The sequence below is a fragment of the Dermacentor andersoni genome, chromosome 10 (genome assembly GCF_023375885.2).
Source record: "Dermacentor andersoni chromosome 10, qqDerAnde1_hic_scaffold, whole genome shotgun sequence".
Taxonomy (NCBI): Eukaryota; Metazoa; Arthropoda; class Arachnida; order Ixodida; family Ixodidae; genus Dermacentor; species Dermacentor andersoni.
In genome coordinates, this window is record NC_092823.1 from 115,675,202 (window position 1) to 115,698,997 (window position 23,796).

The 23,796-nt window shown below is 44.1% G+C and overlaps 1 protein-coding gene across 1 annotated transcript in view; it reads right to left on the reverse strand.

The window, feature by feature from the left end:
• MRP (Multidrug-Resistance like Protein 1) overlaps positions 1-23,796 on the reverse strand; it is a 79,500-nt gene that overhangs the window by 49,687 nt on the left and 6,017 nt on the right. Inside the window, exons 2-10 of the mRNA XM_050192259.3 lie at positions 16,331-16,507; positions 15,911-16,039; positions 14,929-15,099; positions 13,060-13,191; positions 9,210-9,415; positions 7,000-7,278; positions 4,556-4,730; positions 2,838-3,092; positions 242-445 (exon numbers count right to left, since the gene is read on the reverse strand). Coding sequence (XP_050048216.1) covers positions 242-445; positions 2,838-3,092; positions 4,556-4,730; positions 7,000-7,278; positions 9,210-9,415; positions 13,060-13,191; positions 14,929-15,099; positions 15,911-16,039; positions 16,331-16,507 — 1,728 coding nt within the window. The remainder of the gene's footprint in view (positions 1-241; positions 446-2,837; positions 3,093-4,555; positions 4,731-6,999; positions 7,279-9,209; positions 9,416-13,059; positions 13,192-14,928; positions 15,100-15,910; positions 16,040-16,330; positions 16,508-23,796) is intronic.

Here is a 23,796-nt window from a genome sequence, read left to right on the forward strand (position 1 = left end):
TCCATTCCGAAATGGCTAAGTGCAGACATGAAAACTGCAACAGTTTAGTATGTGCAAATGGTTGTTCAACCTTAAATTCGCAATCAATTCGTGACAATTTCCACTTAAGTGCTCATCAACATAAGTGCTTTGTCCGTGCCCACTTTTAGTCTTTGTAATCCTCAAGTGTCATCTTTGCAGCACCATAAAAATTCTTGGTGGACAACTGCCGTCTTTGGAAGGGGAGCCAAGAATGACTCACCAGGAAAGGGGCACAGGTCCACAGGAAGGACAGGATGCCCGACACGTAGGCCATGCGCCGCAGGTTGCGCACCTCGCGCTCGCGGATGCTCTGCACGTGGTCCTGGAACGAGGGCTCCCAGGCGTACAGCTTCAGCACTTTCATGCCACCCAGAATCTCGTTCATCAGCTTAATGCGCTCGTCCTTGTGCTTCATCTGGCGCGTCTGCAAAGACAGGAACCAGAAGTGTTCGGCAAGGGAACGTCACAGGTCACATCCGTCTGCAACAACTAATGGCCTGACCAATTCGTGCGGCCTAACACCCAAAAGCAACACTGAGGCGACAAGAAACGCCACAGTCGGGAACTCCGAACCAATTCGAACCACCTCGGTTTCTTAAATGTGCACCTAAATCCAAGTATGCGGGCGTTCTTGCATTCCACCCCCGTTTAGAATGTGGCTGCCACGTCCCAGAATTGAACCCAGGACCTTGTGCTTAGCAGCGCAATGCTCTTTGTGTGGCGTGCATGGATTCGCACAGTCAGTCATGCTAGCAACTACTTTCACTGTGCTTCAGGCAGGTTGGACAAGAGGCGTCAAGAAGGGTTTGAACCTCTGTTGAACAGTCCAAGCAAACCTGGAGCTTCCAGGAGTAGCCAAATACCTAGTGCTTAGGAAGCCAGACCTAGCAAGACCTAGGAAGCCATTGACGGGCAGAAATAAATGACCAAGAATGAAGGGAAGAAAAAAAACATAATTAAGAGATTGTTGCAAGGTATCTAGTTCTGCAGCATGGCCTTGGGTGGGTGCGCAGAGTACAGATGGTGACAACCTAAGGACCATGTGGCAATACACCATTAACTAAAAAAGAATTTGCATAGATACGCCAGCCGATTCCGTTAAACTATATTCACTTATTGTAGGCTTGGGCGAATGTTCAATGTTTTCCAATATTGTAACGAAGGTTGCAGACAGAAGCTGGCAAAATAGACACTGTCTCTTTAATGACAGACCGGAAGAAGAGGGTGCAGCCAACATGCTTCATCATCTTTCACGGCGCTGACCTTTGCGCACGCCTTCCCACATGTTGAAGCCTCACAACATTGTGTCAATATTCCATCGAATATTACGACGATATTTACTTCGGCTCAAATTTCAATATCCGAACATTCTGAAGTATTCAAAACGAATGAATGTGCGTATTTTTACATGTGTAAGCCGCATCCCCCAATTTCAACACCTCAGAAAAGAAAAAAAAAAAAAAAAAAAATCGGCATGAATAACCCGCTGAATTAACAGTATAAAACAACATTCAAACCTCTTTGAAAGCAGTCTCCATTTGCAGACGCACAACTCGTTCAGGTCGTATCTTTGGATAGCGGTTCTGGTCGTTCCCTCTTCAGTGACACTGATAACCTTCAGCTTCTGCTGCACTATGAGTGCTGCTCATTGTAATCGGACTTAGGGGATGGTATTCTCGGACAATCACTTTCGGAGGCAGTGCCACTCTCACAAGATTTTATGTGACTTGGCGCCTGACGTGTCCGCGCATGCGGCTGACTGTGGTAATAATTAAATTCTGGGCAACTCCAGATTAATCATGACCACCTGGGGTTCGTTGAAATGCACCTGATGCACAGTATACGCTTATTTTTGCATTTTGCCTCCACAGAAATTCAGCCACCGTGGCCGAATAGACAGCGTTCTTGGCGCTTTGCCAAGCTTCGGATGGTGGAGAACTTCGGCATAAAAAGGTGCCATCACACCAGCGTGGCCGCGCTGCTGTGAAGCCACATATCAATACAAAATTCGCGTATAAGCCAAACTCCGACTTTACTGTTATATGTTAAAAAATTTTGGTGCTGATTATCCATGCAGAAATACAAATGTATAATTGAAAGTTTTGGCTGCGGTGAGCAAGTCGCATCGCATGGCTAATAGGCAATAAAAGGCAAAGACAAATTTGCTTACAGTGGCCTACTGATATTTGCAGCTGTTCGGTTATTTAAATGTCGATCCCGTGGCACCAACACCCCCTTTATTGAACTACTGTACAGCAACGACTGAAGTTCTTAACGCCTGTTAGGTGTCTGACTCGATTTATAAAACGTTATCTGCACGTGATACCATCAAATATGGTGGTCGTGAGGATAGTGTCATTTAGGTTGTACCCCGCACTCCTGAGAGCCGTACAGCCACTGAATAGATTTGCGTAAACGCAGCCTTATATCATAACTTTGGTCGCCAACACCCAGCAAAGGAGTGCTTGTCGGGTTTAACAGCCAAGGAAGGCATCGTAATGGGTGGCCAACCATCGCAGTAAGTTTACCATCCATTGGTGATCGAGCTTGAAATTATGTGCACAGGATAGACTGGGGAGTGTGCCTACCAGGTTCGTCTGCGCGCTTACAGAATGAAATGGTTCTCGTGTAGACGGAAAACATCTGCGCAATACAGCATAGACTGCTGGTGTTGCACAGTGTCACACTTTACAGCATCGCGAGGATGCACGACTGGCGAACGTGAAACGCTCCCATGACCTCGACCCACCACAATATTTCAAGCAGATTGAAGGAGGGTTTGTCTAAAAAGCTTCACTTTAAAGTCTAAAACAAACCTGGAGTTTTTTGGAGTAGGCAGCCAGGAAACCGTTGATGGGCACCATCAGCACCATGATGCCGACGCCCGAAAGCACGGCGACACCCAGCAGCTGCCAGAGGAAGTAGAGCGCCAGCGCAATCTGGTAGGGCGCCGACCACAGCATGTTGAGGAACACCATGAGCTCCATGAAGCGTTGGGCATCATTCGACATGAGATTCACGATCTCGCCTGTCGTCGACTCTTTCTTGGCTGCATTGGACAGCACCAGGCTCTGAAAGAAATAATGCAAGATGCAGCGAAGGGCAATCAGAAAAATTAATAAACAAGAGGGGGAGGGTCTTGGACAAACAGTAGTTAAAATCAAATTATGGGGTGCCCTCGACTGCAATTTGCACCTGCTTTTTCGCCGCCAGACATTTGAAAGTGTAACAAGCTCTTGTAATGAGCACCTTGATTTTCATATTTAAAAAAGAAAAATTCAATACTTTTGACTGTTCCATTACCAGATCAAGAAATAGTGATTTATTCTCACTTGAAAAAAATAGAGCAAGAAGTAAAAGAAACGTTGCATTGGAGTTACACTGGACCAATTGCTACTTGTCACTGCTGTCAGATGCCTCTTTATCCCCCCAGGAGACTTAGGCGATATATTTGGACACCACCTAGCGCAATTTTAGTTTAGTACAAGATTCTAACACGCAAGTGCAAGTTAAAATGAAGTAAATATGGCAACATCCCGAAAGGGCACGGTAGGTTATGAGGAATGCTGCATTGGAAAGCTGCGGATTAACTTCTACCACTTCGGTTTTTTTTTAATGTGCCCCTAAATCTAAGACGCATGTTTCCGTACCTTACCTTCATCAGAATGTGGCCACTGTGGTTTACCAGCTGAACACCAAGTAAACTAATTACCATTTTGACAATGCACTGGGCACCATATCTTTGACAACTGTGCAGCCTATAACAGTAGCCAGTAAAACTGAACATCACAATGTTTTTCACACATGCAGTAAAAGCTTGTTAACTCACAACTCCTTAATTAATTCAAAATTGAGAGCGATCTGCGGCGGCGGCTCGTAGCTTTGTGCGTGCTGTGTGTTCTCGGCGCTCACTTTGCACTGAAGCGATAGACAGCCCGAATGTCACTTCACTCACTGCTGCTGCCGCGTTTCCTCATGCCAGCGTTTTGACAGCGAGTGTCCGTAGTCATCGGGTGGGATGTGTTCATGTACGCTATGCACCCTGACAGCATGCTTAGTATTATAGTTAGCAATTGGATGGTTACAAGCTCATACGGCCGATAAAAGTACTAGCCTTACTTCATACGCCTGTCTGCTAATTTGCTATCACAATCGACGCTTCGCATTTCAGGCGAAACTGCGTCTTTCCTTTTTTTTTTTTCACGTTACATTTTGGAGGCTTATGATCTTTATCTACGAGGTGTACTGCCCGGAAGCGGCACCAGGTAATGTCTATAACACTGTGGCCGTGACGTTTATTGGCGCTTGCAGTACCAAAAAGCATGTACCAAGTACCAAAAAGCGGCCGATGCAGAGTCCGTAATGGCAAAGCATACAGTACAACAAATTAACAGAAACAATGTGTCCTTATTCATTGGTCTGTGGCACAGAAACAATGTGTCCTTATTCATTGGTCTGTGGCCAATAAAGCAGCACCTATGTAAGCTATCAATAAACTATGAAGGACACAAAACACTTGTGCTGGCCTACTCACCTTGCGATAGATGGCCGAGATGAGACAGGTGCGGATGCGCATGCCGACGATGTACATGCGGTGAAAGTACCGCGACAGCACCATCGACTGGGTCGATGCTGTGGCGAACATGAGCACCGCGTAGAACACGCCTTTCCAGGCGGGCTCGTCGGAGCCCACAAAACCAATCATCGCTCTGCGGAGGGGGGAGGGAAACAGGAAAGAAGGAACAGTTTGAACGCATTAAATATAAAGCTGGTTTTTATTTTGAAGAAGGCAGTGTGAAGGAGTGCCATTGTGGTGAAGCATTATGTTACCTTCGCTTGCAAATAGTGCTTGTGTCATCTGCATCCTATATTCGCCCATTCTTTAGCGCCACCTTTCTTAAAATGTCCAATCAACTTCAACTAAACTTCGACATAAGTAATTGTCCGAGAATTTGCGTTTTCGGCTTCAAAAGCGCTGGCCTTGGTAACACCCAACACCAAATCTTCGAAACTTCAAATATTAAATTCGAAATGGTACTTGATTTGATTCGAAAGACACTTTTACTATTCGAAATATTCGAACCCTCTCAAAAATTGTAAGTTTTTTTGGTCAGCTTCGCCACAGTAGTGTTGTGTTATGTGGTAAAGCATACACTATATTGCAGTGAAGCATATTTGCCATGAAGTAAAGCATATCAAAAGCAAGACACTGTTATGGGGTTTCTGCTGGTGCTTATGGCTCCCCGACACTATCACCTCAGGTACCAACACTACAATGAAATATTATAGGAACATTATATAAGATTGGCCACTGTGATACAGATAAGATTGGCCACTGTGACATGCACACACATATGTATAAGAACGTAGGTTTAAAAGAAAGACATTATCGTCAAAGACAACTTCACAATGAGTGTAGCAACAACAGGTTCTGGTAGGCAACTAAATGGAAAATAGGTACATAGCATGTAGCCGTGTTATGAAAACACTCCATCATCTGTGTACAAAAATACCAAGAGCAACTTGAAATGACACGTCCTGGACACAGAGGAAAGCTTCGGACAATGCCTTAAAAGGGGACGTGGCCCTTGAAAACCGAAAAATTGCTAAAAAGACTATTTTTTAAAAACAATATTTTTGGGTTGTATGTATCATAAGCTACCTGTTCTGCAATTATCAGCACCTAATTCAACCGCAAAGCTTGAAAAGAACACTACTTTTGAGGCCACCACGGCCCTCAATACATGGGCAAATGCCGAAATGAAGTCAAACTTCGCGCGCGCTCCATTCCTGGCCCATGCAGCCACCCACGCCATCTTGGTGTCGTTTTGACCATGAATTCTTTGTCTCTGTTTTGCCACCTTGCAAAATGGTATTGTCGACATGGTTGAGGCGCTATTGGTGTTTTCCCACAATGCGAAGCGGAGCACTGATTGGCCGGAGTAGCGCATTCAAATCCCGTGGGCTAAAGTGCACCTGGCATTAGCTGTTGCGCGGGCGGCGGCTTCGGTGCCCAGCCCGGTGCGCTCGTGTCGTCGTTGCCCCTTGCTCCGTCTGCCTCAACAGACATCTGCTTGCGAGCTGCTCATCGGATTGCGTATCTTTTATATTATTTCCTCAGCTTTTTCTTTTTCGCTAGTTCTTTGTTGCACGCGATGCTGGAAATGAAGCTTAAGAAAGTGGAGATGTTTGGTGCATGGAAGCATGATATGTGACTTGTATGAGCATTGAACTTCCGATCTTCCGCAGCGAGTGCAGACTTCGTAGATATTTGCAGTGGTGGAACTGCACTGTCGGCTGTCGCCAGTCAAGTATCCGACACATTGAATGTGCCTGGAGCTGCAAGAGCTAATTAGAAGCTCCACAGGAGCTTTCTAATAAAGATATATGTGTTCAACTTTAAGGCCTGTTTTTTCAGAATGGTTCTCACTAGCAGTGGTGCAGGGGAGGGTGATATCTCAAGAACTGCTCATCAGATTTGTGTGCAGTTTTTGTTTATTCTGTTCCTGAATGACTTCGCCAGGGTGTAACAAGCTTCTTTTTTTTAATGCTGGTGCAGTTAATTTATAGTAAGCAATTAATTTTTGATGAATGTGGTCATTACTGGCTACATCAAATTCAAAGTTGTGTTAGAACTTTTTGGGGGATAAATTAAAAAAAAAAAGGGATTTGTAGCCCCCTGGGATATCTATCAAGGGATCACCACAGCGAATTTCAGCTTCCTACGATGTCCTGGGATTTCTCCAGGCTCTTCCTCAGGCATACACATGAACCACCTAGTTAGACCTCAATAACTCTGGAACTAATAAACACATATTCACGAAACTTTGCAGTTCCTCATAGTTTGGTGGTGTGAACGTACTCTGACAGTTTCATCTGGATATCTTAAAAAACAAAAAGTTTGGTCTCCAGGGTAACTTCCCCCCTTAACTTAGCCAGCACTCCTTTACATTCTGCAGCAGAAGCAGCCACACTCACCGGAGCAACTGTGGCGAAACGAACTGCAGAGTGTCGTGGACCAACTTGAGGATGCTGCCGATGGCGAAGCTTGGCCCAAATGTCTGGATAAGCGCCTTGACGATGCTGAGCCGGGCACGCCGTTCACCGCCAGCCGGCAGCGAAGCTGTGCTGCCCATTCCCGTCTTCTTGTGAGAGCTCCGGTCAGAGAACTTCACCTCGCCGCCGTCGTGGTTGGCATGGTTGTGGTGGAAAGTGGCCGACACGTCGCCCCCTGCTGCAGCCCCGGCTGCTGCAGCCCTGCCGAAGAGAGAGAATTCCTGTGTTTTCGTATGTACAACCCATACCCATCAGCCCACACACCTTCAAGTCTAGGCTGACATATTTTCGGCTCTTCCTTATTTTATTTTTTTTTTCCATTGGATGAACATCCGGGACCTCTAAGCCTTTGAAGAAATACAAGCTTCAGAGCGCCCTAAATAATTTATTATTTTTATACGGCCACCTTCAGTTTAATTTCTACAGTGTCCTGACATCACCACACGCAAGGTGACCCCATGGGAGTAGGGCAGTGCGACATTTTCACAATCGTTCTGGCTTGCTCGACTGCCTCCTCTGCTGCTATTTCGGCCCTCACAACAAGGAGGCGACTGAGAGAGTCTGAGTGAGTGTAAAAATGTCACAATGTTTTGCTTCCACGTGGCCACCTTCTGCATCACAACACGACATCACAACAGAGTAGAAGCAAAACCAAAACTGGCTGTAGAAAAGCTATTGTCATACCTGATAAATCGTTATATACGGGATCACTATAAGAGGGTTTCACTGTACTGCTTACATCATTTCATTACATCGCGCTGCTCCATTACCTAAATGATACCAGAGTGTGCGACCAACTGTGACTGTGAGACACTGTGCGATGTACGTCTTAGTGGGACATTGACACTGTACGACTATGTGGTGCTTCATAAACTGTGTGACAATGCCAACACAGACAGTTTATACAGTTGAGTATGATTCGACCCTGACGGGACTGACGAAATTGACCAAATTATTCAAGCGAGTCAAATTATACAGATGCAGCAAAAAAACACCACTGATTCACTTGGCAGCATTTGCGCGATTCGAACACAACCCTGAAATAAAAGGGTACCCACTTTCTATGTGTCCAAAGTAGAAAACTAATGTAGGAATGACATTAGAGCTCCCAAACAAAGTAGACAATGGTCCAACGGTTAGATAACCATTGACCATTAGGGTTACAGAATGGGTGCAAAGAGAAGGGAAATGCAGCTGAGGAAGGCAGAAGACTAGGTGGAGCAATTAAATTAGGAAATTCGCGGGTGCTTGTTGGAATCGGTTGGCGCAGGACACGGGTAATTGGAGATCGCAGGGAGAGGCCTTCGTCCTGCAGTGGACATAAAACAGGCTGCTGATGATGATGATGAAACAAAGTAGAAATTTATTGTGCACTGAATCTTTTAGCAATAAAAATGTGTTTCACAATAGTGGCCAGTTTCTGAAAGTCAGCTTCGACACAAGGTGTTGTAAAGTGAGCTTCGCAGCATTACATGTCTGTCATGTAGTAAGGTATACAAATGCCCCAAAAGCGGTTTTCATATTGTATCCAACTGCATCGCGCAGGCAATTCTGGCCCAATTTTTTAGATAAACATAAAGGCACACTTTAGAATTCACTAAATACAGTAATCAATACTAACCATACACTGCAAGCTACAGTTATTGCTCAAAAATCTTCCTAAGGCAGGTCGAAAATAGCCGTTTTCGATGGGAGATGACGTGTGTCCCCTAAACTCCGCTGAGACAGATGCTACCACTAGAGGGGTCGCTATTGGATGCATGCATGCTGACTGGTCAAGTTCGAATCACCCAGCAAAGGCAAATTTTAGGATCGAAATAACAAAAGTTTGGGCCCATGCATGGGCACCAGCCGGGACCTTACGTCAGGATCGAATTAATCAAAAAAATGTATTAACCAGAGTCAAATTAATGGAAGTCTACAGTATTGTTCATTCTTCCCTTCCTTTTCACATGTATTTCGCACCCCTTTTCCCTTCCCCAGCACATAGTAGCCCATCTAAGATAGCTTCTGCTTAACTTCCGTCTTCCCTTTGCCTTTATCTCGCTTTCTCAAGCCAGTGGAGGATGGTCCCAACAGCTACAACAGTAAAAAAGAAAATAGTGATGACAAACACACAAACACACACTTACCTGTCCCTGTGAAACTGAGCGGCCGCAACCTGCTTGAGCCAGTGGCGGTCAAAGCCCGGCACGACTTGGTCAGTGCGGTCATTGAAGTTCAGTGCCCAGAGGTCGGAGGTCTCGAGGGGTCGCCGCCAGCCCTTGTAGGCCAGCGCGTCGAACCACGAGAACAGCATTTGGGAGAGGAACGAGGAACCAGCCTCCGGGCACTCCTTCTGCAAGTGGACAATGCCAAGGGCAGTGGCGAGTCAATGAGCTTACCTTACAGGGTCAATTACATTTGCAGCTGCAAAGGGAGGAGTTGGGCCTTAGACCAAACATTTTTTTCAATCTGTATTCTTCGAGTTACAGTGCTGAAACTTGTTTAGCAACTCTACGTGTTTACTTCAAATACAAGATCCATTTTTGTTATCTCATTTGGTTCTAATTTTATCCATTTAGTTTAATTGTATTTTTTTTCATTGGCTAAAAGTAATTTCCTCAGATATTCGTTAAACAGGATATCAATGACTTCTGCTTGATTCAAAAAACGCGACACCAACCTTATAGTTCCGTCTACTCAAGAAGAAGGGTTGCAAGAATTTGAAGTTGAGCTACAGAATAGGACTCTTCCGAATGTCAGCTTTGAAAGTCTTGGAACATGAGCTTTAGCCCTTTCAATGTGTGCTTTTTTTCGAAGGTGACAAATATTGGGTTTATAAAATGAACATTCAGTTTTGCTTGTGCAGAGGTTAAAAAAATGGCACAGATAATGACAAATGCTTTCTTGGTGTGGTTCCCACAATTTTATCTAACAAAGGAGTGTCAAAAGGAACATGGCGTGAGAGAAACGTGGAAATGAACCAGTATGCAAGTGATGCCGAAAGGGCTGGTAGACTTCATAGCACTATTTTTGGGGGGGCTTTTAAAGAGTGCAGGGAAGTCCGATGTCTTTGACCCCTGACATACATGTTGGTACTTGACATGCACGAAAAAAAAAATAGCTCGGACAAACAGCCCCCCAACAAAGATTGCCACTGAGTAACTCAATCAAGAGGTTATGCAAGAGTGATTAAACTCAGATAAAAACAAAAAAGGTCCGTGCATTACTTCGAAGGACACGAAAGCCTAGCAATTAGCTTTACGACAATGAAGAATTGCCCCAGAAGCCCACAAAACTAAAAACTTCACCCAAAGAACCCAGGTGTTTTCCCACACAGATGATGGCTTGGAAGATGCATGGGTCATTTAACAAAGAGTTACTTGAAATGGAGGAAAGTCAAATCCTTACCCGGAACTGCAACAGAAAGGAAATATATTGCAGATCTGTTTTTTTAAACTTATTTTTTGAAAAATAGAGTCAGAAGAATGGAGACTACATGAAAATGCCTGCTTCGGGGGACATTAGAAAAAGCATAATGCAAAGGATTACACCCGCATATCACTTCACTCAGTGTGAAACAAATCCTTACCTTAGCCTGCAAAACAGCAAAAGAGCATATATTCACCTAAAGGCAACAAAATTAAACATGCAACCAGCAATACAAGACTTCGTAAAACCAACTAGAACGAGCACGATACTGTCATGAAAGAATTAGTGTATTTACCCAATTCTAATGTGGCCCCAAATCCATAAGGTGCACCCAGTTTTGATGGTTTCTGGACTGATAAACCTGTGGGTTTTATACCCAAGAAAAACTAGAAAGCTTCCTAAAAGTACTAAAGTTGGACAAGTAGGTAGCTGTTCATTATGATACTGAAGCACGCACCTGCCAAACAAGGCCACTAGGCAAAGGTAACACACAAGTGCTGACTCGCAACTCAGTTTATTTTTGGAAAGGAAGTCACACGCACATATATATATATATATATATATATACATATATATATATATATATATATATATATATATATATATATACAGCAAAACCTCGTTAAACCGTACCCGCTTAAACAGTAGTTTCGGTTTAAAAGTAGTAAAGTCAATTCCCCGACTGAGCGGCCATCGAACATAATGTATTCTGTATCCGCATAAACCGTACCAGCTTATTGCGTACGCATCGGTTAAAACGTAGCGTTTCCACTTTTCGTCGCGCAAACACGGCGGTGCGTCGTCTCCATCGGGCGGCCCAGCAGAACGAGCCTCAGAGATCGGTACAACGGCCTCCAAGCGCCCTGTGCGTTTGCACGTGAAGCCGCATCAACACCAACATCATTTCGACGCCGTGCCAGAGAGCGTTGTGGCGTCGTGCAAGCTAGGACTCGCGTCATGCCGAAGCTCAGATAAAAAAGACGCCGGGTGCTCAGCATAGAAGCAAAATTAGACATCGTCCGTGCTATCGAATGTGGCACGAAGAAGTCGGCGTTGGCCCGCGACATGGATCTGCTGTTGACTACAGCGTGTGGCATTTCGAATGCGAAGTTGCTCGGCAGCGCTGCTGCGACCGCGAAGAGATGTCGGCTACGAGGTTCGACTTTTCGCCATTGTTGCCTCTGTTGTTGCCGAAGTGTCGACTAGCGACAGTGATGAGGACGACACGGAAAGCGAAAGCGCGGGCAATTCAGGCTGTGCGTTACGTCAGCCTCATGAATGTAATCGTCGCAACGAGAACAGGGGCGCGATAACGTAACTATTCCAAACGAAAAGTTTTCCAAACTTTGGCACCCAGCAATGAAAAAGGCGCCCCGGGACTTATGCAGCACTACTGCGCGCGTGCACGGAGAATACGTAACGCCAGCGGGGAATCTGCCGTGCGAGTGTTTGCCGAGAGGAGGGGGCTGGCTGAGAAGCTGGCACGCAGCTTCAGTGTGTTTGAGGCTGCTGTCGTCGTGCTAGGCCGCCGCGGCATCAAACGAAAATAACACTTATGTCGCGCGAAGTGAATAAATACTGCATGTTTTTTCCCCTTTCACGGCGCTCTCTCTGAGTTCCGTTTTTGGCAGGTAAGTGGGCGATCTCATGCTATTTCGGTTAAACAGTACTACCGTTTAGTACGTACTTTTTCCGAGCTCCGGCCGACTACGGTTTAACGAGGTTTCACTGTATACCGATGCTAACTAAGGTGGGCATGTAAAGAGCAATCAGAATCGAAATAAAGTTATAGAAACCCAAGGTGTCTACATATGCAAAAAAATTTGCGTGGCACTCAAAAATGCGAATTCCTTGTCAGTACTATTGATCGCTAACTCACGCACATAACTACACACTTTGTGGTAAGAGGGCCTCGGTTATTTTGCATGTTACCTTTACCTTGTGTCCTTGTTTGGTGTGTGCACTGTGCAGTATTATAATGAATACCAAGCTTTCAATTTTTGCAACCGAAACAACATAAAACCTGAAAGATTTACCTCAACAGAATGAAAATTTATACACACTTAAATGTCCGTCACTGACATAGAGAGCTCGTTATCTACGGATCCCATTTTCCGTGCAGTCCACTGCATCTGACATTCCGTATTTTTTTAGCAACTCCGTAAGAATGGCAAACGGGATGATGGTAACCTATTCTGTGACTAACCCCTTCGTCGGTTCACCCTGCGATGCCATCAAAATCTCTGCAAAGCCAATACCACACAATGCTCCTCCACTATCGGTAGCTAAGCATGTAGAATAACCTCTTTTGAATCTGCTTTCATAACAGAAGTGGCACACCGTCGTTTCCAGTCTATACGAAAACGTTAACATCACCATGTTGTTATGACAAAGGCTACGAACGTGGCTCTCATGGCAAGCTGCTGTCGATGCTGTGGTAATGCGTAGACAACTTGCCAACATATCTTTCAGGAAAAAAGGTGCACATATTGAGGGTAAATAGAGTATGTCGTGGTCAGCAATAGCAAAAAATCAGTATTTTGCGCCGGTCACAGCAATCGAACTCACCTCCTCAGGGGGCAGCACGTGCTGCCTGTAGATGGGCGTGCTGTCAGCAAAGCAGTTAAGCAGGAACTGTATTATCACCAGCGGGTAGTACGCCATGTATGCCCCGAAGAACAGCGGCTCGCCCAGCCGCTCCTGCAAGTGACATCACAGCAGCAGAAACCAAGCGTTAAGTCTACAGACAATGACACAATACAGTAGATTATACAACAAGCTCTACTGATGTTAAAAAATTGCCAGTTGATAGCAGCAGCAGAAACCAAGTGTGATGTCTACAGACAATGACGCAACACAGTAACCGATACAACAAGTTCTACTGACATTTAAATATTGCCAGTTCCGCAAATCGACAGTAGTAGTAAGGTTTCACGTTACACACGAGCTCCCAGGATGAAGGTCCAACTACAGTCGAACCAACTTATAGTAATATTCAAGTGGCCAAGAAAATCTCACTGTTATAACCGGGTCGCACGAAAAAAACAGAAGGGCAAACATACAAATATTTTAATTAGACAGAAAGAAGTACAGTCAAACCCACTTGTAGCATTATCGGTTTTAACATAACTATTCAGATGTAACAAATATCAGCCAATGCCGCATCAACTTTTGTGCGTTCTGTCGCGAAGTGACCCGCTTACTGCGATACCCCATGCCGTGTTATCGGTTATGACAGTTAAACCTGCTTACTTTGCGCTGCACAGAAAAAAAAAAGAATGCGAAATCCTTAAAAAAAAAAAGGAAATGCGAGTCGCTGCATTTGCCTGCATGTCTCACAGCTTTGCCACACCAACCTTTGTGCCATACACCTTGCACAGCACGCCTCCGTCACATCGCCCTAAGCATTGCAGGCCTAGCGCACTCCTCTCTGGTTTCTCTTCCACCTCTCCGATGTTGGCGCATTCGACTCTTGCATCGGAGGGATGGAAGAGCGACAAGAGAGGAGTGCATGAGGCCTGCGATGCTTACGGTGATGCGACAAAGGCGTGCTGTGCAAGGTGTATGGCCAAAAGGTTGGCATGGCAAATGTGCGAGACATGCAGGCAAATGCCGCGGGTCCATTTTTTTTCTTTTCTCTTCTTCAAAGATATTGCACTCTTTTTTTCCTTTCGGTACACCATCGAGGTGGCAGATTTAATTGTTCTAACCGATAATGTGGCATGGGACAGTGTAATAAGTGGTTTACTTCACTACAGAACACATGCAAAAGTTGGCAGTGCATAAGCTGCTCATCGTTATATCCAATACATTGTTAAAACAGGTGTCAATATAAGTGGGTTCAACTGTACACTTCGGTGCGACACGTCGTGAAACAGCATGCAAGGTTAACTGCTGCAGGGCACAAGGAACAGAGCCTTAGCAGCTACCAGGCGTATCCCAATACTGCTGTGATGAGCACCGCCACTGGTGTTGCAGGTGTCATACCTCGATCGTGCACAAGACCGATGCGAATCGGTCAGCATTAGACAGTTATTAGATAATGTTAGCTTAATGTTTACTGCCTGTTCCACTCAGAACAGTGCATACAGACAGCCGCTGAGCAGGAATGTTAGCGCACACAACACTCGTGCCAGCAGCAGGAAGCAGAATGTTGTCTTAGCTCTACCAACAAGCAGATCAAGCGGCACATTGACGGTGCATCCATTTCACTTGGTCAATTTTTACAGTCAAACGTACTTTGTGTGTATGGCCCACTGCTTATGGGTCAACGTGGGCAGTCCATAAAGGGAGAACACGACAACAGCGGTGCCGTCACCATCAACACGAACACGCCTGAAGCGTTCGTAAACTGCTATCGGGATAAAAAAGAATGTATGACTAAAATTTAACATTAGTATCCAAGCCGGATTATCAAAAACCAAACCATTAACTTACTTCTTTGGCATAGTCTGGTGCATCTTCATCGGGTGGTGCTAAAGCGCGCTTGAGGTGTGATCGGTATGCCACCAGGCCGCAGAGCATCAGCAGGAACCAGAAGAAGAAGAGCACTGCTGAAGTCTGGCTGCCCCGCTTCCGGCCCGCCAAGAGCAGCAGGCCAGCCAGCAACTGCACAGGAGGGCATGAAAAGTAATGCACATTTCTTACACTGTGTTATTTTCTGTATATGTATTCGCATATGCATTCTAATTATTGAGTATTATAATCTTTGAGTGTACTCTCCCCACTCACACAATGCCTCGAGGAGCCTGTAAGGTATCTTTAAATAACTGAATGAATTACTGGAACTCCAACCAAAGTTTATATTAAGAAACTCTACTGTTCGGACTGAGACCGGTTCCTTTAGGGGTGAGATGGCGGGAGGCATAGCAGTGCTTATACGCATTTGTGGTGGTTCGACAGGCATGCGGAGACCTTGCAGAGTCGTTGGAAATGGACGGCTGTGTGGTCGCAGAAAACTGAGGACTCTTCGACCACCAGATTACCCCTGATGATGCCATAGTGTTGGAGAAAGAAAAACCACCGGAGGTGGCTCCTTTTGGTTTTTGCACATTCAGAAAAGGTTGAGAAACATCAACCACTCGTCGGGAACTCTTCCCGTCGTGCATTTCCGAGGCATGTGCAAGGTCTCCACATGCCTGTTGAACCGCCACAAATACATATAAGCACATTGCTACACCTCCCTCCATCTCACCTCTGAAGGAACTGGTCTGACTCCAAAAGGTAGAGTTTCTTAAAATAAACTTTGGCTGAAGTTTTCTCGGTCATTAATTCTGTTCAACAGTGTACCAAACAGGCTGCCAAATACAGCAGAGAGCTAGGGATGTGAAGCAGCTATAAAAAAGAATCACATATCAAACGAATGATATTGGCATTAAGTGTAAGGCTGCTGGTACCGAGAGACTAAAGTGCGACTCACAAATGTTGCCAGCTTGATGAAGGGCGTGTAGAAGTAGACGGACGGCAGGGCAATGCCTTCCGAGAGGGCGGCGTGGCCCGCATAACTGAACTCGACCAGGGAGATCACAAACAGCACAAAGGTGATGGCCTGCACAAATGAGAGGGAAGAAATGGCAAGGGACGATTAAACATCACACAGTAAAAACAGACACTGCATTTGTGCATGTTTAACTCATTCCTGCATGCAAAAAACCCCCCACCTCCATTTACAGTGCTCAGAATTTTTCTCCTTGCAATATCCGGAAGTTTATTAAAGCTCTCTCTTACAGCACAATAAAATTTGCTTTCTTTTTTATTGCTTTCTTAATGTTGTTTGCTTTTCACCTTCTCCGCTATCCCTTAACAAAAACAGCGACTCGGAAATTATAGTTGTGCTTACCAACTTAGCCAGGTTGAGCGCAGTCCACGGGATGAGCCGACTGCTGCTCTTGAGCAGGAGGTATGTCTCGATGGGAGCTGTGACCCAGAGGAACCCGCAGGGCACCCATGTCAGTACGGTGTCTTGAAAGCAGTTGCTCAGGTCGGGGTCTGTCGTGTTCCATGTCTGGTTGTAGTCCTGAGAACAGGCACACAGAATGTGTGCATTAACATCACATATGTGCACATATGTGCACATATGTGCAATGACGATGACGATGTGCGCATCCTACATAAGCCTAAACGGCCCCATCCAGAATGCCGAGGAAAGCTAGGGCACTAATCAAAAGCCTTCACTTGAAAGGAAAAAGCGGCATCCACTGAATTGTAGCACTAAGCTACAAAGAAAGATTCACAGTTGAAGGAAAAATTTTTCCTGGTCTGGGGATCGAACACTCTACCAACGCTTTTTCAGAGCACTCACTCTACCACGTATGCTAATTAGTGGAAGGCTAGCCAATCGCAGAGTGAGGCCGAATTATTAGACCACAAGAAGCATGGGCACAATAATATAACAAATCAGCTCTGCGGAAGACCGCAAAGTGGAGGAAAGCTGTCAATTAATTTGGCCTCGCTCTGCAATCAGCTAGCCTTCTGCTCGTTAGTTCAGATTGTAGAACAACCACTCTGGAAAGGCATTGGTCCAGGGTTGGACCCCCAAACTAGGATAAATTTTACTCCAACTGCGAAGCTTGCCTTCTGAGAAACACGCATGGGTCTCCTTTGTAGGTTTTTGCTACCATCAGGTGAACGACAATTTCCTGTTTCACGAACCTTCCTCCCATCTTGCCGGCTTCCACAGAACTGATTTGTCAAAAGCTTTCCTTTTAACACAGACAGATACGACTCTGCTGCAAGATTTGTGGTTAAAAAAACAAGACTTGAATCATAAGCCAGAATAGAAAGCCGCATATGAAAGACTAGAGAAAATACCTACATGCACCTTGTCATATCTCAGTGCACTTTCAGTCTTAATGACTGGCTGACAAATTCATTATACATTTAGCTTGACCATAACCTATTCTTTCAGCAGAGTAGTAGTGTATTGTACTTCATTGGGAGGTCAGTCTACTCAATTATCACAACCTTGTTTCTGCAAAAAGGTTCTATTCAGACCCTCACTGCCATTAAGCAAAAGTCGATGCCAGATGCACAGAATTTCAACAGAAGGTCAGTTAGCTGTTTCAAACTATGCTCTCTGCAGACACGGCAACTTCATGCAGTTTTCCCCAACGAGAGCAAAAAATTAGTGGCTAAACTAGTACCCAGCATAGCTGAGATCAAGCTGACCAAGCATCAAGTCTGTCAATAGCAGCGCAAACATTGTCCATTGTTCATCCATAGCCTAGGAAAGTTGTGCCAGGAAGCTTTCCACTCATCTGCCATTTCATCCACTCCAGCTGTAAACAAAATTACCTAGCATCTGGCCTATCACCAACAATACAGGAAATGCTTTAGTACATTATAGCAGACAATGTGCCTCAGATATTGAGCAAGCACTTGTTTAGTCAGATAAACGCCGCATTATCACATCTTTTTTCTTTCATTAGGAGCCTCACATTTGGCCTTTAGTTACAGTACATTGTTTGTGCATGAGGTAAATGTTACAGCACACTAGGGCAAATTACCAAGATAGCACATTTCAATGGTTGCACATTTTTAAAAGATATGACCAGTATATTACCCCTCCTCTGAGGCACCAATACTTGTGTTTTGTTATTCTTATGCTTTGACAATGGCCCATTTCATGGAGAGGACTTTCAATATATCATTGTTCTGAAATTCCTCACTACTGCCTTATCACTTTGCAGTTCATGTTTGTGTGACAGCATTCCACAAGACCAGTGCGTGGTGTTGCAAAACCTGGCCAATTAACATGCCATAATTGAGAATGGCAAACTGAGCAAGCACAGAACAACAGTTTTGATGAGCACATGTCACGCACAATCTGTAAAAAAATTACAGCCTATCAGCTTAGGCAACACAGCTATTCTGTTCTCCAACACATCCTTAAAGGGACACTGCCGAGAGACATTTTGTATACATAGATTGTAGTTGCATAGCTGCAGTTTACACACACAGGCACAGACACACATATCGAACTAAAATCGGTGATAGGCTAGAAACATAGTTACAATTACACCAGTGTCCAACTTGGAGAGAATTTCTACTGATGTGCCAGCAAATTAAGCCTGATCATTTTAATGATGTCACGGTACAGGCCGACTTCTTACTGTACCACCATGTTTTAGGAAGTAAGTTTTATAGTGTGCAGGCACAAAGATGAGGCACAGTACAGTATTGTTGGCAGAACCAGTACTGAATTCTTGATTTATTAGCGATAGTTAAATGTACCAGAGCAACACTAGCGCTATGAGAGGGCACTTAATATTAAAGTGATAGCTCTCTCTAGCTACTTTTCTCAGTTTGTACTATGCTGCCAAAAATATTGAAGCACTGGAACAGTGACAGGAACACCTGTGCCCCCTAGATGCGCGCTCTATGTCATCTCTGTGGTAGCCATTTAAAATGTGCTAGAGTGCCCTTCAAATGTATTCTTACAATGGAATCAATAAACAAGAGAAAACAACTCTGCTGCGAAAAATTGGAATGGCGATTGGAACAGATGAAACCCGCCAACAATGCTAAGCCGCCGCGGATGCAGAGGGAGAGCAAAAGAGGTTGCAGCAGAGGGTTGGTGCAATCACCGATAACCCAAGGCCCACCGGAAAACATCAGGAACTCGGGAGGGTAACCGGAATGCTATCGCTGACATTCGCAATCATCTTCAATTGTTTCCGCTACAATTTTGCTCGACCCCCGCTGGGGTTCTGTAATGTGCCGCCCCCAAGTATATGCAGATTTCAGCAACATTCAAGCTCTTATTGGAATGCGGCCACTGCAGCTATAAACCAGTGAGCCAAGGAAGCGGGTCACCATTGAATTCCCAAGTTATCAATAAGTATAGATACAGATCAAACAGCTGCACTCAGTGTGAGATACCTGAACACAAAAGCGAGTGCTGACCCAGTGACATACACACATAGACTGAGCACTATTTGCCTGCAAGAATCACTGCAAGGCAGAGGCAAACACAGTTCAGTGTGTCAAGATTACATTGTGCTCCTAACACAATCTAGCTCTCAACAGCAGACAGCCTCTCGCAGGAGCACTTCAAGAGATAAGTTCTTTGACGACACTTATCGGCGCTTGAAGGATTTTCTTTTTGGAAGCCGAACGGGACGAGTGCATCCTGAAGTGCGTGCCCACTAAATTTGCATGCGGTGCTTCAGAGCCCACTCCTCTCAGTTTGCGGAATCGCTACCGTGTTAACCATGTTGGCTTTAGAGGAGATAAGCTTGCGGAAATGTTCACTTTCTAGAAGGGCTTTACAGCGCATGTCCCGGTTTCTTGTACTGGCATGCTCCTGTATATTACCACTATCATCCTTGGAAGAATTAAGACCTGGAGAAGAAGCGGCACCTTGGGTGCTCTTATCTAAATACACGGAAATGGAGAAACATTGTTTCTCAGCATCTACTGCACCAAATAAAATGAGCTCTGTTGCACTCAACAGGAAGCTTTAGCTTGGAGGCTCCTTTTAAATACATAGGAATGCAGAAATCGTTTTTCTTTGCAACCACTGTACTGAATGATGAGTTTTATAGCATATAAAGGAAAAAGTGAAAATCTACTGACTCCAGGAAGCAGACTCTTTTATTTAGGCATCATATTATTAATACACGTTCTCGAATATTGCAACATTTCAAAAACTAAACTATCAACTTTACAACTCTCTATTAGCAATGGAAAACGATAAAAACTGCACCTACTAATACATCTAAAGCAGACAACAATCTTATACACCGCTCTGAAGTATACCATATTCACTCAACTGAAATGCAAGTTTTCTTTTCATGATTTTCGTTGCTTCGAATAACATTCGAATAACGGCGTAATTGACCGTTCAAAAATGAATATATCAAATCTGGTGGTTCTTATTGTTATGTTGGCAACCTGTACACTTCAATCCAATCTATAAACAAGTTGGTCGAAGTCAAAACTTGATTTTTGTTAAAAACGACGCCATTCTCGCTGTGCTTGCGACTGGTACGGTTGCGGTGCTGCAGCACCTTGTGGCCTTTCGTGCATTGACTCCATTTATTTGGGACAATATGGCCATGTAGCACATTCGGTATGATGCCTGCTTTGAGAGACGTACAATTTTGATGGCTGAGAAGGTGGCAAACTTTGCCGTGGCTCGGCGGCTCGATGTCAACGAGTCAACGATTCGCGGATGGCAAGACTAACGGGAGACCCTCTTTAAACCCATGGCCGGTCAGAAGGACTCTGTGGACCTCGTAGTGGCCTGGTAGCATCCCCAAATGTAATAATTTTGCAACATTTTATAGAAGTACGAAATCTCAAACAAGCTCGAAGATGACGTGATTCTCGTGCGATCACTTTCGGCGACAGTTTCACTTTTGCAAGGCTTGGCTCATCCCGGCACTGAACCCCTCGAAGTATACGGCTGATAGCGAGCTGATAGTTGATAGTGAGCTTATAGCGAGCTTGGCACAGCGTCAAAAACACCTGCCGGGGACGCTCTTGGCACAGAGTCGTGTGAAATTTCGTGAAAGTGAAACTATCTCTGGAAGAGATCGCCCAAGAGAACTTGTTTCCGAACTGCAATTTCTTGAATAAGGGTACCAATTCTTCTTCCTTTCATCTCGTGTTACATTCGAGTAAATACGGTACTAATAATTTGCAAGTAGGACTTTTGCTAAACCACCGTAAGCACTGCAACAGTCTCGTGTAAGTTATAAATTCACACATCAAATTTGTCCACTTTAGATGCTCTACCTGATGCAGTTTGCTTAGAATTGTGATACCTGTTTTTGGTGCAGAGTCATGGATTTCTAAATTTTGTGCCAGAATTATTTATCTTTCAATCTTTAGGAATTTTCATGAAAGAATATCCATGTTCTAAATCAAAATTATGCTTTCTACAATTAATAGAATTAAACTTTCTCAAATGCAACAAGTTTCATTCAAATTGGTTGAGGGGTTGTGTGAAAATGCATTTTTGCACTTTACATATTTGCATATATTTGAATACGCAGAATGGGAGTTGCCCTGAGCTAAATACAGATTAAGAACAGGGATATACAATACACATCAATTTTGTCCACTCTAGATGTATTATTAGGAGCAGCTTACAGAATTGTGATATCGTTTTCATTGCTGTGTTATACAGTCATAAATATAGTAGTTTTGTTTGTTTAAAATACTACAATTTTTAACTATTTATGTAGAAAGTTGGCCGACTAAATCAAGATTCTGCTTCCAACAGTCAGTAGAATTTAATGCTTCCTTAATACAACAAATCTCCTCAAATTCGGTGCAGTGGTCGCCAAGAAAAATGAATTTTCCATCCGCATAGATAGTAGCCCCCAAGCTAAAGCTTCCTAAAATCTATCGATTGATTAAAGCATATATTTTATTTAGGCCATCAATATTTCTAAAAAAATTCGAAAATTGCTAAATTTAACGAGCATGGAAGCAGCAAGCTTACAACTCTGAGATAAAAATATATATATTCTAATTCTGTAAATTGCATCTATTGGTACACTTAAAGTTTACAAAATTCATGCACCATACACTACTCTGTAGTACATCACTAATTTGCAAGGACTTTCTGCAAAAGCAGGGAAAAAATTTGGGCGTGTTGGTAGTTCAATTGTAAGCTGGGATACATAGCGCGAGAACGACACAAGGACGATTGGTGACGATTGTGTTGGCACGCCATCTATTCTTTTATCTAAGAAAGACCTTGAATTTTTGGCATACTAGTCACATGACTCCTTTTCCTTGTCTTCTTTATCTTCAGCCTGTCTGTTGCAGTGGCTTCCCTGTGAGTATATATATGCTTACTAGCTGCAATAAATCAATTGTTGAAAGTTAGCGCTCGTCCCGTGTTCCTGCTTCGTGCTTGTGTCGTTCTTGCGCTATGTATCTCAGCTTACGATTTCTGAAAAACCCTTGGAAGCACATAAAAAATTTCATGTAAAACGTAAACTCACGTAGCATTTCCCTTCAAATGCTTTGACAGGTGGTGCTTAAAGAACTGCAATAACTATTCTTGGTGCAGAGTTAGAGATTTGGAAATGTCGTGCTTCAAATTTTCTGAAGCTTTCAGATTTTCGGCAGTTCTTGTAAAAACTAAATCGAGGCCTTCAATCAAGGTTTGGCTTCCGAAAGGTGATAGAATTCAGCCTTTTCTCTCTTAAATGCAACAATTTTCATCCTAATCCATATAGTGTGATGAGAGCATTTCTTGTTTTCACAGGTATTCAAATATGAAAATTGGACTTGGACCGGAGCAAAAGCATCCTCTCACTCACTTTCGTGCCAGTTCTGACTACCAAAACAATAGGATGATCTAAGAAAATGAACTAAAAAAAATACAAGCGTCTCAAATGAATATCTTGTATAAGAGAGCAGCAAGCTTTGTAGATACAGCATATGCTCACCATTGTAAAAAGTATTTGAAAGGTTCCTTCTTTTGTGTATGCTTTCTAAAACTACTGCCCAGGTGAACTCGGAACTTGCTACTTGTAAACCGCATAAAATTAAAAAATTTTACATTTTTGTCAAGATATTCAGTAGTTCTTTTTTCACCGTCTTCTTTAGACATAAAAACAACACAGCTGCAGAAGCCAAATGTGCACACCTACATCCAGCTACAGGCCATCTCAGCAATTCCGTGCAGCACAGTAAAAGTTGCATTTCGTGTAAGCCAACTGCAAACAACATCTAACTGCAGATACTGGGGAAGGGCTAACCTATTTTGCACCTCTAATCCTTCCATAACATTTGCATTCAACTACCATTAAAAAAAAAAAACTGAGACGGGCATGAACGGACCAAGATCAAACATAGCTGAATGCAGATTAGGGAGCTAACGGGGTAGCTGATGTTTTGGTTTCGATTAGGAGGAACAAATGAAATTGGGCAGGCCACGTAATGTGTAGAACAGATGACTGGTGGTCTATTAGAGCTGCAGGGTGGGTGCCAAGAGAAAAGAAGCGCAGTTAGAGATGGCAGAGGACTAGACGGTGCGATGAAAACTGGCAACTTTGCAGGCGAAAGACAAATCAGTTGATGCAACTTAGGAGTAACAGGAGACTCCTAAAGGCATGCACTGCAGTGGTCTTAATGTAGGCTGATGATAATAATTGTGATTATGGTGCGTATCAAACATCTTACAACTTGAGCATCGTACAAAGGCGGCACCAGCTAAACAAATTCTGCGCAAGAAAAAGTATAACTTCAGTCGTGGAGTAGTGTGTCGTTAGCAATGCGTTAATGGAACAAAATTTGAGTGCCGCCAGGTGGCCAACACCGACTGAAACACGCAGAGGCTTG